This window comes from Lissotriton helveticus, chromosome 7, assembly GCF_964261635.1.
Source record: "Lissotriton helveticus chromosome 7, aLisHel1.1, whole genome shotgun sequence".
Taxonomy (NCBI): Eukaryota; Metazoa; Chordata; class Amphibia; order Caudata; family Salamandridae; genus Lissotriton; species Lissotriton helveticus.
This window is the reverse complement of record NC_136068.1, coordinates 1,297,343,083-1,297,355,022: the sequence shown is the minus strand read 5'-3', so window position 1 is coordinate 1,297,355,022 and position 11,940 is coordinate 1,297,343,083. Positions and strand designations below refer to the sequence as shown.

At 46.0% G+C, this 11,940-nt stretch overlaps 1 protein-coding gene across 1 annotated transcript in view; it reads right to left on the bottom strand.

The window, feature by feature from the left end:
* Window positions 1-2,549: 2,549 nt before the first annotated feature.
* Window positions 2,550-11,940, bottom strand: part of TEN1 (TEN1 subunit of CST complex) — a 95,360-nt gene continuing 85,969 nt past the window's right edge. The window contains exons 3-4 of the mRNA XM_078650827.1: window positions 8,691-8,848; window positions 2,550-4,002 (exon numbers count right to left, since the gene is read on the bottom strand). Of these exons, the coding sequence (XP_078506953.1) occupies window positions 3,863-4,002; window positions 8,691-8,848 (298 nt within the window). The 3' untranslated portion in view covers window positions 2,550-3,862. The remainder of the gene's footprint in view (window positions 4,003-8,690; window positions 8,849-11,940) is intronic.

The following is an 11,940-nucleotide window of genomic DNA, read 5'->3' as shown; positions in this document are numbered from 1 at the left end:
ACATTGGCTACCACTACCTAAAAGAATATTGTTTAAAATCTTAATAACAGCATTCCGTGCATTCAATGGCATTGGCCCGGCTTATCTCATTAAACGGTTTCCGCACTATAATCCTGTAAGGTCTTTAAGATCTTCAGGTCAGAATCTGATTAAGCCACTAAAATTTAAACTTAAGACCAAAGGAGGCAAGTCTCTGTCGTTTTTATCTGGGAAAGCGTGGAATTCTATTCCTACCCACCTCAGATTTTTGACCAAGGAAAAACAATTCAGAAAACAACTTAAAACATGGATCTACTCCCTTTCTGACGATTATGTAATGTCCCTCGTCTAGTTCCTTTTTTCTTCTGTCCCTGAGAATTTTGTTTTGCACACTTTGTAGTTAGCGCCAGGATGCTCCTTCCGGAGCGATTGTTTGCGCTTTATAAATACACAAAATACAAAATACAAATACAAATCAGGGGGAGCAGTCGGGAATGCGGATTGGGAAGCAGAGGTCTGGATAACCAGACGCTCGGGGGTAGGGTGGGTGGACAGGAAGCTAGGGTCGCCCGCAGCTGGGCCGTGGCGCCTGGCGACGTTCCTATCGACAGGGGGGCCTGTAGCGGGCCTGGACCAGATGCCCAACAGGACGTCCATGAGAGCTTCATTAAACGGCAGTAAAGGCTCCAGAGCGCCAGTCTGTGGTTTAAGGACCTCTCTGAGGATGTTAGACCTCACAGTAGCGACGGGGAGCGTAAGCGCCAAGGCCTTGGCTGCCCGCGTCAGCACCACACTATAAGCAGCCCCCTCCTCCGTAGCCACGGTAGGAGGGGAGACAAAGCCAGTGTCAGGGGAGATATCAAGACCACTGGCCTCCCCTAGCTCCTCTGTCCAGTCCTGGAAGGACTGACACTCACGTGTCAGAGGGTCTTCAGACCCCTCCCAATCTCCTTCGTCCTCCATCTCCTGAAACTCAGGGTCAAAAAATGGAGCCGGATCAAAGAAGAAAGGTTCTTCAGCCAGCGTTGAATGCGGCGTCGGTCGACGCTGGTCCGACGCCGGATCCGGACCGAGAGTGGGATCAGGGACGGCGTTGTGCGGAGACGGCGCGGGGGCGACACCCTGGGGGTCGATGCCTGCGGGGTCGTGAGGTTGACCAGCGGCGACCCGGATCCGGAACCGGATCCAGCGGGAGCCTGCGGCGTCAGGACCGAAGTCGCCGACGGCGCCGGGGCCGAAGCACCTGACGGCGCCGTGGCCGGAGCACCCGGCCCACTTGGACTCCCAGTCGGGGCCGGGGGACCCGACGGCGGAGAGAGGGACCTCATGGCCATGAGGAAGGCCTCGATCTCCTCCAGCGTCGCGTTCAGCCCAGGGACCGGCAGGTATGGAGCTGGCTGCAGCGCCTGCGGCTCCGGCGGAGCCGCAGAGGCGGTGTCGCCCGAACCCCCGGCCGCGTCGCGGGGAGTCAGAAGAGCGATGGCGTCTCTTCGACTTCTTGTGCCTCTTACCTGAGGACTTGGAGCCCGACGAATGGTGTTGACTCGTCGAGCTTCGATGACTGTGGCCCCGCGACCGGTCCCTCGACCCCCTCCTGGACCGGGACCACGAGCGGCACGAGGCCAACTGCCAGAGCTCGAGGCGCTTGTGGGGCCGCTCCCGCTTAGCCTTCGACATCAAGGCACGGCAGTCGGGGCACGACCGGTCGTCGTGGTCGGCCCCAAGGCAATACAGGCACCGGCGGTGGGGATCGGTAACCGACATCAGTCGGTTGCAGTCGGTACAGGGCTTGAACCCGGGCATTCCCTACCGGCACCGAGAGTCGTGAAGACTCGAGAAGAGATCAAAAAGGTCAAAAACGTTTTAGTCAAATAATGACTAAGGTACTGCTTTCTCCGGACCTGCGCTAGCTGGCGCGGAAAAAAGAAGAACTGACGTCAGCGCGCGAGGGTGACGTCTAAGTACTCTGACGATGTCATCCCGGCGCCAACTACGCCGCCGATGGACGCGGAGCCGCAGACGACGCCTGCAGACGCGTAGGGGTACTGCTACATAATATTTTCCGGATCCAGTCTGACGCCTCGGGATATTCTAAGGTAAGGAATCTAATACTAACCTGTTTCTTTCATATATTATCTATCTTTCTCTATTAAGTCCCATTTCCGGTTTTATCTTACCAGGTTCTGTTTATGCACCGTGCACTTTTTGCCGGCATTTACTCGCCTAGGAGGGTTGTCAAACAAGCTGATGCCTTGCCTATATTACGATACCTTCGTTCAAAGCACTATGCACTTTGTATTATTTTGCACATTGTATAAATCAGAAAGAACAAGATTTCTGCTCCCATTACTTAGGAATATTCACCCTTGTTCATATATTGATGGTTTTAACTTTTTACTATCAATGGCTACGGCTGAAATCTGTATTGCAGTAGCTAATTATATAAGAGGTTACTTTGAGATAAGGCAGCGCTATAATCATAATCTGTATAGAGACTACTAGGGTCACAGTCAGTTATCTTAATTGTCATTCTGTAATAGTTTAATATTTTATTCAGAATTTTGTATGCATTGTATTTTAACTTTTTAACCTGTAAATATTTTTATGGTCTTTTTTAGCCGAAATAAAGTTATTCTTGACTTGACTGGAAATGCAATTTGCCATTGATGGTTGAAATGAAATAGATCTAAATGTCTATTGCTTGTCTAAATATCAGCACTCTGCACGTATTCACAATTTACTATAAGCAGATAGAACTGCAGCGAATGCCAAAACATTTATCATGGGTGAAGGATTCAGGGCTTCCCTCCTCCATCCTTCTAAAAAGAATAGAAGTAACTTATACATGTCATGTATCTCTTTGGAATACGAATAACTATTCAGGTGGCCTATTAAAATAGAAGAGTTGTTTGCTCGCTGCCGGTATTGCTCCTTTCCTAGATTCCATAGATTTGTAATGCTCTCATCTTCAGAGTACAGTGTGATGGTCAACCAAACTGATGCTGCACAAGTTGGTCCATTGACCTCTGAGGTATTAAGGCATATTTTTAATTTCTCAGAGCTACACCTCCATGCTCCTTCAGTATTTTGTGACATGTACACCCCCCCCCCCTTTGCTCAGTAAGACAGGCAGCCATACATCCCATAAAACTTGTGCGAAATGCATCACACCTCCCACCCATTGTGCAGTAGTTCAGCCTTCCTCCACTTCTCACTATGGTAGTCCATTCGGTTGGCCATTGTTTAGCAAAATAGTTTGTTGCAACCTTAGTCCCTTAGCTCATTCACCAATATCCTCCAGAGGTCAAGGCACCAGTAAGATGGTCAACTTTCCCCATTCATTGTTTATTTAAGTATATATTGCAATATATATTGCCATTCTCCCCGGGTAAGGACCCATTTCAACATCCATTGCTTCGTGGGGAAGTCGTCTTCCACCCTCTGGAGTTTAGTACGCCAGTCCATCTCCTTCTCTAGAAAACATAGTGGGTTGTCCAACTGCCTTTCTTCCAGAGCACTCTTGCTTCCTTTCAGGCCAGTGTAATTGTCTACGACCTTAACATTAATAACCTCCCCTCAATGTAATTTAATCACTTCCTCCAGTGCACAACTAAAGGTCTATTACACTTTCACTAGATCGCATTGGAATTCTTTTGGCTCATTGAGCAGAATTGACCATTTGCTCAAATTAATAACACAGTCAGAATGCAGAGGTGACCAGCTGCCCACAAACCACGCACTGCTGGTTGGACCAGTCCAATTTCTACACTTGAAACTCAGTGAGGCCAAAGTGCAGACTCAAATCTGAACTGAACGAAAAAGTCAAAAATCAAACAATATCATGGAGATCAACAGCGCTTTGACTTTCCTTGTCAGGTCAGGGTTATGGGTTTTCTTTGCTCTTCCCATGTCCTCCTCTGATGCCCAGATATTTCCGCTGCTCCAGAACTGCACGCTCCAGTAGGGGCAGGTCAATACCATCCACACATGTCAGCACCCGGGCTTGCAGCACAGGCAGCCCCCCTATAAACAGAAAACAAAGGAAGTGTTAAAAACAAGCACCCCACTGCAAACAAGATTAAAACAAGCGTTGGCAAAGCCAACAGTTTTAGCCTATTCAAGATCTATTGGTTTGTCAAGTTTTTTTAAATGTTGCACAGCGGTGCGAGCTGCTGTGCTACAATGGTTTAAGGAAAAAAAAGCGAAACCGCGTCACAGCGCATTACTTTTTACTTTAAGCTATGCACGTACAAAGTTAAATTGTTATTTTCCTTACACTTAATATGCAGTTTATATTGTTGAATAAATGCTCATTGCAGGTACCAGCATGTCAAAGCATAGCTAGCTGGAAAACTGAGCGCAGGTTGCCCCCCCTAAATTTCCCTGCACCATGAGGCAGGAACCGCAAGGTGCCTGCCACGTAGTGCAGGGAAATGTAATAAGTGCCTTTTTAATATTGCGGCAGCACACCAAAAAAGTGATCAACACTCTAGGCGTGCTGCTGTATTGGCACCCTTCTCCCTGTCCAAGACAAGAAAGGGAGTTGGTTAGCAACGGGATTGCAGCTTCAGCATTGCACCCTGGCAAACAGGAGACAAGGAGAGGAGGGTGCCCTCAGATACTATAGTACATCACAAACAGACCATCAAGCTGTCAAAGTATTTATAGACAACTTAGACCCCACCTTTCTGAAAATGCTTCTTGCTAACCACCAATGTATCAGGAGGAAGGTAATCTATTTAGCGTCCCCTGCACTTCCAAACAGTAAAACCTCAAAAGTTACAGAGCTGTCAACGATAGGTCTAATGGCTTCTTGCCTCGAACTGGTCATATGCATTGACGTACGGGTTTTTAAAGGAATAGATTAAAAAACTGCAAGTTGATGAAAAAAGTTCCCTCTCTTGGAACAGCTCTTCCCCATATGCTGCCCCAGACAGACTAAGGATATTTATGTTCATACTGAGATACACTGAATAAAAATGTGAAATTAATTTATGTCAGTCTTCTGACTGGTGCACATTGTCTTACAGATAATCACAAACATAAAAAAATTAGCAAACCTATTTCCCACAACAAAGCAAAAAACATATTCAAAGAACAAACTTAGGGCCTAATTTACATCTCGGTGGACGGATTAAGTCAAAACGGTGACGGATATTCCGTCAGCCGAAATATAAATCCCATTATGTCCCGCAGGATTTATATTTTGGCGGACGTGACATCCATCATCATTGTGATGGAGTAACCCATCCACGAAGATCTAAAGCAGGGCCTTAAACACAATTCTATTGACTAAATATTAGCATTTTCCGAATAACAATCAGATGTAACATGTTTAAACATTCCTGGGTTATACCACAGATACACTGATTCCTCATGCCCCTCATATGTGACAAAATGTGCATAGGGAGCCTTCTCTACCCCTCGTTTTGGAATCATTCCTAAACTCAAGGAAGATACATCTGCTCAGATCATACATAAAAAAACACAATGCCAAGCCTGCACTTGCAATGATAGGAACCAACTGAGTAAAGTTGCATTTCCTCCTTTCACCCTAATTAATCGTCAGGAGATTTTGATGCTTTTAGCTAGTGAAGGGAGAGACAGAAATGTATAATTTCAACTTCTATGAAACGTAGATGATTGCTCAGAGAAACATTTGTTTTTTCAGTATGTCGAATAACTTTATAAATGAGCGTGCAAGATACAGGTTCAAAATGTTCTGTGCAAACCTGTTTCCCACTGGTATCTCATTAGACATTTGTATGTGCTCTTAGTTAAAAAAAATACTCAAAAATAGCATAATGCAAAACTCCAAGAAATTTCCCAAATTTTGTGTTTTGCGAAATCCATGAAATTCAGGAATTTTGCTGGTGCAACTAAAGTTTTACCCAGGCTTAGTTTACGGGTTTTGGCATCTTCTTTAAAGTGTGACTAAAGGTTGCCACAGCTGCGTAAGCTGTGACAAACCTTACATAGCACTGTAAAGACCCGAGAAAGATCATATGTGGTTTTATGTAATTGCTAATCACAGATGAGCTCATCATGGTCAGAGCAGGCTTCATCTGACCTCCGCCCACATAGACGGCGAAAAGGAGGGTGAAAAAACCACTGCTAGCAAGACACTTACTCTTCGTGATAATCAGGTACGCTTTTTCAATCGTTGAGGGGTATGAGATACAGGTGGTGCGCATCTGGAATTGAACATAGCTGTATTTTCAGCATATGTCTCATAGAATGTTGTTTATTTATTAACATTATTTATAAAGTATGGACTTAGCAACACGGCAATACAGCACTTCACAAATAACATGGCTATATAGAATTTGAGAGCAGCATACTTAGTATCGAAGGTCAGCACACCTCGAAAAGGATAATGCTGGAGTAAAGCCAGGCCGACACTCCTGAGTAGAGGCCAGTGGCTTCAGGGTTAGAAGAAGGTTGGCAACACATACTCGTTCAATGCTAAATGATGGGGTAGGTTGGCGGAAATATACTGTGTAGGAATGTAAAACTAGAGTCTGGGAATTTCTTTTGCAAACCACCTTCCTAGTTACTCCACTTTACTCTGGCTAGTGCTGCCTCCTTGGCTAGGGTATCCCCAAATTCCCTGCACCAGGGAGCTGAAACTTGGTAAAGTTCAGAATGTGGTGGGGAGGGAGACTGGGAGGAGAGGGTAGAGGGAATATGTATACCACATTTGGGAAAAATAAAGTTTGACAACTTCTTCAAGCAACTCCTAAAGAGTTGCATTGTGTTCCTTCCACCGAACCAAAAAGCATTCCCAGATTATTCCCTACAGGCCCCTAGTTCTTTGTCACAAAGGAGGTTTACATGTAATTTTCCCATCTTTAGGTAAACCCTTGACTATGTTTGATTCAGATCCTGGTTTGACGGCCAACGTCACAAATTCCTTCCAAACCTCGATTCACACCAATCCTCGGTTGCCTATTTCTAATGCTTTCAATCCTGAGTTTATGAAGTTTTCCTTTGTTAGTCTTACCTTTGTCATGGTTAAACATTATGGTAGTATGGTTTGAATGGGATGGAAGAGGAATTAAAGGTAAGAGTAACTTTTGTGAAATTCTATTTGCTGATGCTGCCAACATTCAGTCTTATTTCCATTTCTACCTTTTCATGTTTCTAGAAGAGTTCTGATCTAGTTACATAAATAACATTTTTCTTTCAAGCTATAGTCAGTGGAAAAAAAGTGAAGGTGTTCTCTTCACTGGTGCTGACACAACCAGGGAAAACACAGAGGCAGTAGCTGGTTAAGAGCTCCACAAATAAGACCCTATTCTTTTCTGAAACATCCTCCCAGCTCTGTAATACAGCCAAATCGTCCTCTTTTAAAAACAGTGAAACACCTAGGTTTTAGTAATGGGTGTCCATACAATCCTGACACCCTAGATTAGTGCTGCACTCAGCACCTGTCTTTGAGATGCTAACAAATCAAGATCCTGTTTAATCTTCTAACCCAAAGCACACAGGACTATGGTGGAATACCAGTTAACTTCACTTGGATCAATTGCATGGTATACACTCTGGTCTAGCCTCTTCACTCTGTAATGGACTTTAAAGGCCATGAAACACAGCTGCCCGAATAAGTGTGGACTGCAAATAAAAAACTACGTTAGCCTCTAGAGATGCTCTTCATTGGCTTCTGGTGGTGAGTAAAATTGGTTTCTACCTTTTGTGCTTGGACTTAGAGGGTCATATATCATGCTCAGAAGAGTTACTGTCTGTCGGCCTGAACAGTGAAGGAGACCCACTATTCATCACACGATGCAAAAGTATGGACTTTCCTACCTTTGTCTATCCAGACCATTACCCTGTCTCATTTTCAACTTACAGAGCAGTGAAATCTCATGACTGCGCAGAGAGCTTTCTTTGGTATAGAATGCTATAGAAGTATAGTCATCTATTCACTCTTCTCTGCCCTGCTAGGAAATTAAGTCTTTTACAGCAGTGTTAGAGATTTAGGGAAACAGAATGCTTTTTAGTTTTTTTAATCGTTTTTTGATAGTTTAACCTGCCCCGCCATATTTAGCTGTTTTGATGCTGCTGGCTACTGGAGGGTGTTGAAGAGGTTGAGGTCACAGATTTAGTGGTGGAGATCTCTAAGACTAATGCACCACAGATGCTGTCTGCCTACAGATATATACCCCACCTGTGATCTCAAGTAAGCATCTGGCTAGTAATGAAGATTCAGCGGTGACAAATGACTACTGTCATGCCACTGATCCATCATTGTATCTGAAGTCAAGCTGGAAACCCTCCTGGAGCCAGTGAGGCCTTCTGCGTTTCGTTTCTGCTGTTGTGTATCTATTGCTGTGGAAATCTTCTGACCAAAATCTGCCTCAGTCTTTAATTATGCCAACAAGAGAATTTTAGGGTATCCTATGTATCTTATACCTTTTCCCCCATGCATTACAACCTGGCACAGAACTCTGGTACTAATAAAGTTGTGCGGTGATGGTGAAGTCAAAGGTACTGAACCAAATAGTTACAGTTATTGCCTAGACCTGCAGCCTTCCCCAACCCAAAGCAGTAGCACTGCTATGTGCCAAGGTCAATTTGAAGCAATGAGAACAGCTGTTCCAGGATGCAGGTTGGCCACTCCCAACAAGTTCATATATACAGGTTAAAAAAAAAACAGGGGTGTGACTCGCGGGCAAGTTATTCTCAGAGATGGGCAAACTGTGAGGTACCTTCAGCAAGATCAACTTCGCCCAGTGCCATGTACACCGATCCCAACTGGGTACACCACGGCTCAATCAGATTAGTGCCCACGGAGATCTGCTGCTGAGTTGAGTTGTGCTGGGCAGTCAGGGTGGCTCGAGATTCTACCAGATTGTATGAGTTCAACCTGCAACACACAAGACTCAGCATGAGTATCTCTGTCAAAGTGATGGTGAGGAAAAAGAAATATGAAAATCCAAGTTCTTTTATTGGCAATGTAAGTTTTAAATATATAAAATGAGGGGTTGGGTTCTTAAAAAGGAACAAGTAAAGCATGGGGAGTGAAGGCTTTCTTTATGGACACAGAGTACAGCACAGGCGGCAGCTACAAACAAACTTCACTCACATACAAAACAGGTACGGTACAGGCAGCAGCTGCAAAAAATGCTTCACTCGCATACAAAACAGGTGCAGTACAGGCAGCAGCAGTGCATACCTATCCAGGACCCACATAACAGGTAGAGCACAAACAGTAGTGCAGTGCAAGCCTTTCCTACAGCAGCATAGAAACAATGGGACCCTGATATGTGAACCTGGGGTGGATTCATGTTTCTAAGAAAGACAGCACGCAATTGCCAAAGGCGGGTGCATGTCCTGTATTCTCTCTCCCCCGGCTTAGGGAGCTCAGGAGCGAGCAGCAGCGCGGCCGGATGCCTACATTCCTGACATTCCTTTGCGGCCGCACTTGTGGTCTTTACTTCGAATCTCGCCAGTCCTCAGATTTAGGGACTTTCAAAGTAGGGAACAGTCCAAGCCGGCTGTGAGAAACTGAAAACAAAAGTATTCATACAGCAGTTCAAAATCTCCTGCATGACAACTCATGTTCTTCCTTCAATGGTATAACTCCTACTTAAAATGACCAGTTTACGGCGTTGCCTGCTTTTGCTCCCTGTAAGTATTCACTTTGACACTTTGTATTTTACAAGCGTTTAGTCCTAGCGCTGGTCAAACTAAGTGGACATCGTGAATGCTGCATCCCAATGGCATGTTTAAAATTCAAGGATGCCATTGCAAGACAGACCCCCCCAAATCCCTTTCCTAGTGCCCCAATGCTATCAGTAATTTATTGCCAAGCAGACTTTCTAGACGTTCAGGCGTGCAGGTGTGGTTTGTATTGTTTTACTAAGCCAAAATCTCCCCTCCCGCTTTTGTTTACTTCTGCATAAGTTATTTCTTTAACAGTGCTGCTTTTTTTACAAACCTACAGTCTACTTTTTTACTTGCTCTGCACCCCAGCGCTTTGAGACGCAGATTCCCTGGCTTTTGCCCCAGTCCCTAAAGCAGCAACAGCCAAACTTCCATGACTTTTCTTCCACCCCAGTGTCCATCCTTTTTTCAGCATCAGCCCTCTGAGGCACTTCCGCCTCCTCCCCCCACTTGGAAGGTCCTACTGCGTCCTGGTCTCACACTTAAGCTCTGCAGGAAGATTAACGCTTTCAGCAAATAACTCGGACTCTGCTTTATTAGAAGCCTCTTCCTCCATCTGCAGTAATCAAAGGCAATAAGCACCTTTTACAATGTTCTTAATAAAATCTATGTATTTGGCGACTAGCGTGATCTCGGTTTTGCCGGACCTGATCCATGTGGATCAGTCAGGATTCATGCCCCACAGGAGTACTAGGCACAATCTACGTCGGCTCTATGGAGTCTTATATATGACGGAGGACATCGGCGACACCCAAACGGCTTTAATGGCGCTGGACGCCTCTATGGCCTTAGACAGCATTGAATGGCCGTACTTATTTATGGTACTGCAGCGGTTGGGATTTGGTCCTGTCTTCTGCAGTTGGGTGCGGCTACTATACGAACAACCGGTAGCCAGGGTGAGGGTGAACGGGCGATGTCTCGGACGTTTCCCCTGCGGCGTGGTACTAGGCAGGGTTGTCCTCTCTCTCCGCTCCTCTTTGCCTTGGCCCTGGAGCCGCTGGCGCACTGGATCAGGAGAGAGAGGTCGTTTTGGGGCTTGGCTCTGACTGATGAGTGGGAGGAGCGTATATCCCTCTACGCCGATGACATCGTCCTCTACATGGCGAGGCCTTACCACTCAATGGCTCAGGTGCTCCATCTATTTGAGCTCTTTGGTAGCTACTCCGGCTATACAATTAACGGGGCCAAATCCCTGATTTACCCATTATCGGGCCCTCCCCCGAGAGTTCCGATGCGGTGTCCTGCTTCGATTGTCACTGAAGGATTCAAATATTTGGGGTGAACGTACCTAGGGACCGGACGGAGTTCTTCGCGAAGAATCTTGAGCCGCACCTGACACGGTTAGCATCGGGCGTGGCCCACTGGAGGTCCTTGCCTCTCTCCCTGATGGGACGTGCCTACCTGAGGGACCATTTTGAGTCCGATAGACCAGAAGTCTTGCACACGGTCTTCCCCATCCGGTCTGGGCCACCTGACTGCGTCCCGCTGGTGCCCCCTTTGGTGCGGTCTCTGTCTGGATCCGGACTCGTGCCTACGTCTGCAGAAGAGAACAACATTTTCGGGTAAGGGTGGACTGATCATCCACCACTTGTGCTCTGTTTTCTGTCTGTATTGACTTTTGCAAAAGCCAAGAAAGTGAGGTGAGTGTTTTTCTCCCACTGTTGTCTGCCTGAAGTAAAAATATGCCAGTTAGTAGTAAGTTCCGAAAGTTATGTTGTTGCGTATGTACAGAGGAATCCCTTCTGGAGGGAGCCTGCCCGCTTCCTCCAGAAGGAACTCCAAGTTATGAGATGTATGTTAAATATGGGACATCTGCTATCATGGTTTCTTCCTTATGGGTAAAATATACGAAACGAAGCAATGTTGAATTACAGTGGCCACAGTTTGGCTCCTTTGATCTCCAGGCCCTCTCGAGCCTGGAGGAGCAGCTGCTGCTCCGCTAACGGTCTCGTCAAGCCATGTTTGACCCCACCGCGTTGTGGAGGAGAGAAATAGATCAAAAAATGATAAAAAAGCAAGCGTTGAATAAAAAGAAAGAGAGAATGTCTATGGCTGATCATGAGAAAGCGCATTTAGAAAATAAGGTTCAGGAAGGGGTTGAAATGGCAGATAGGCATCATAGGGCTAAGGCGGCAAAATGTTACCCCGCTCGTTCTCCCAGGGACCTTGAGGTTGAAGGAGAAGAGGGGGACTCGTTGTTGAATGCTATTCTTGAAGGTCCACCTCCTGCCTATGCTCCAGCTCCTATGTATCCCGCTCTTCCTCAAAATGTTCCTAACGCTCCACCCCCAC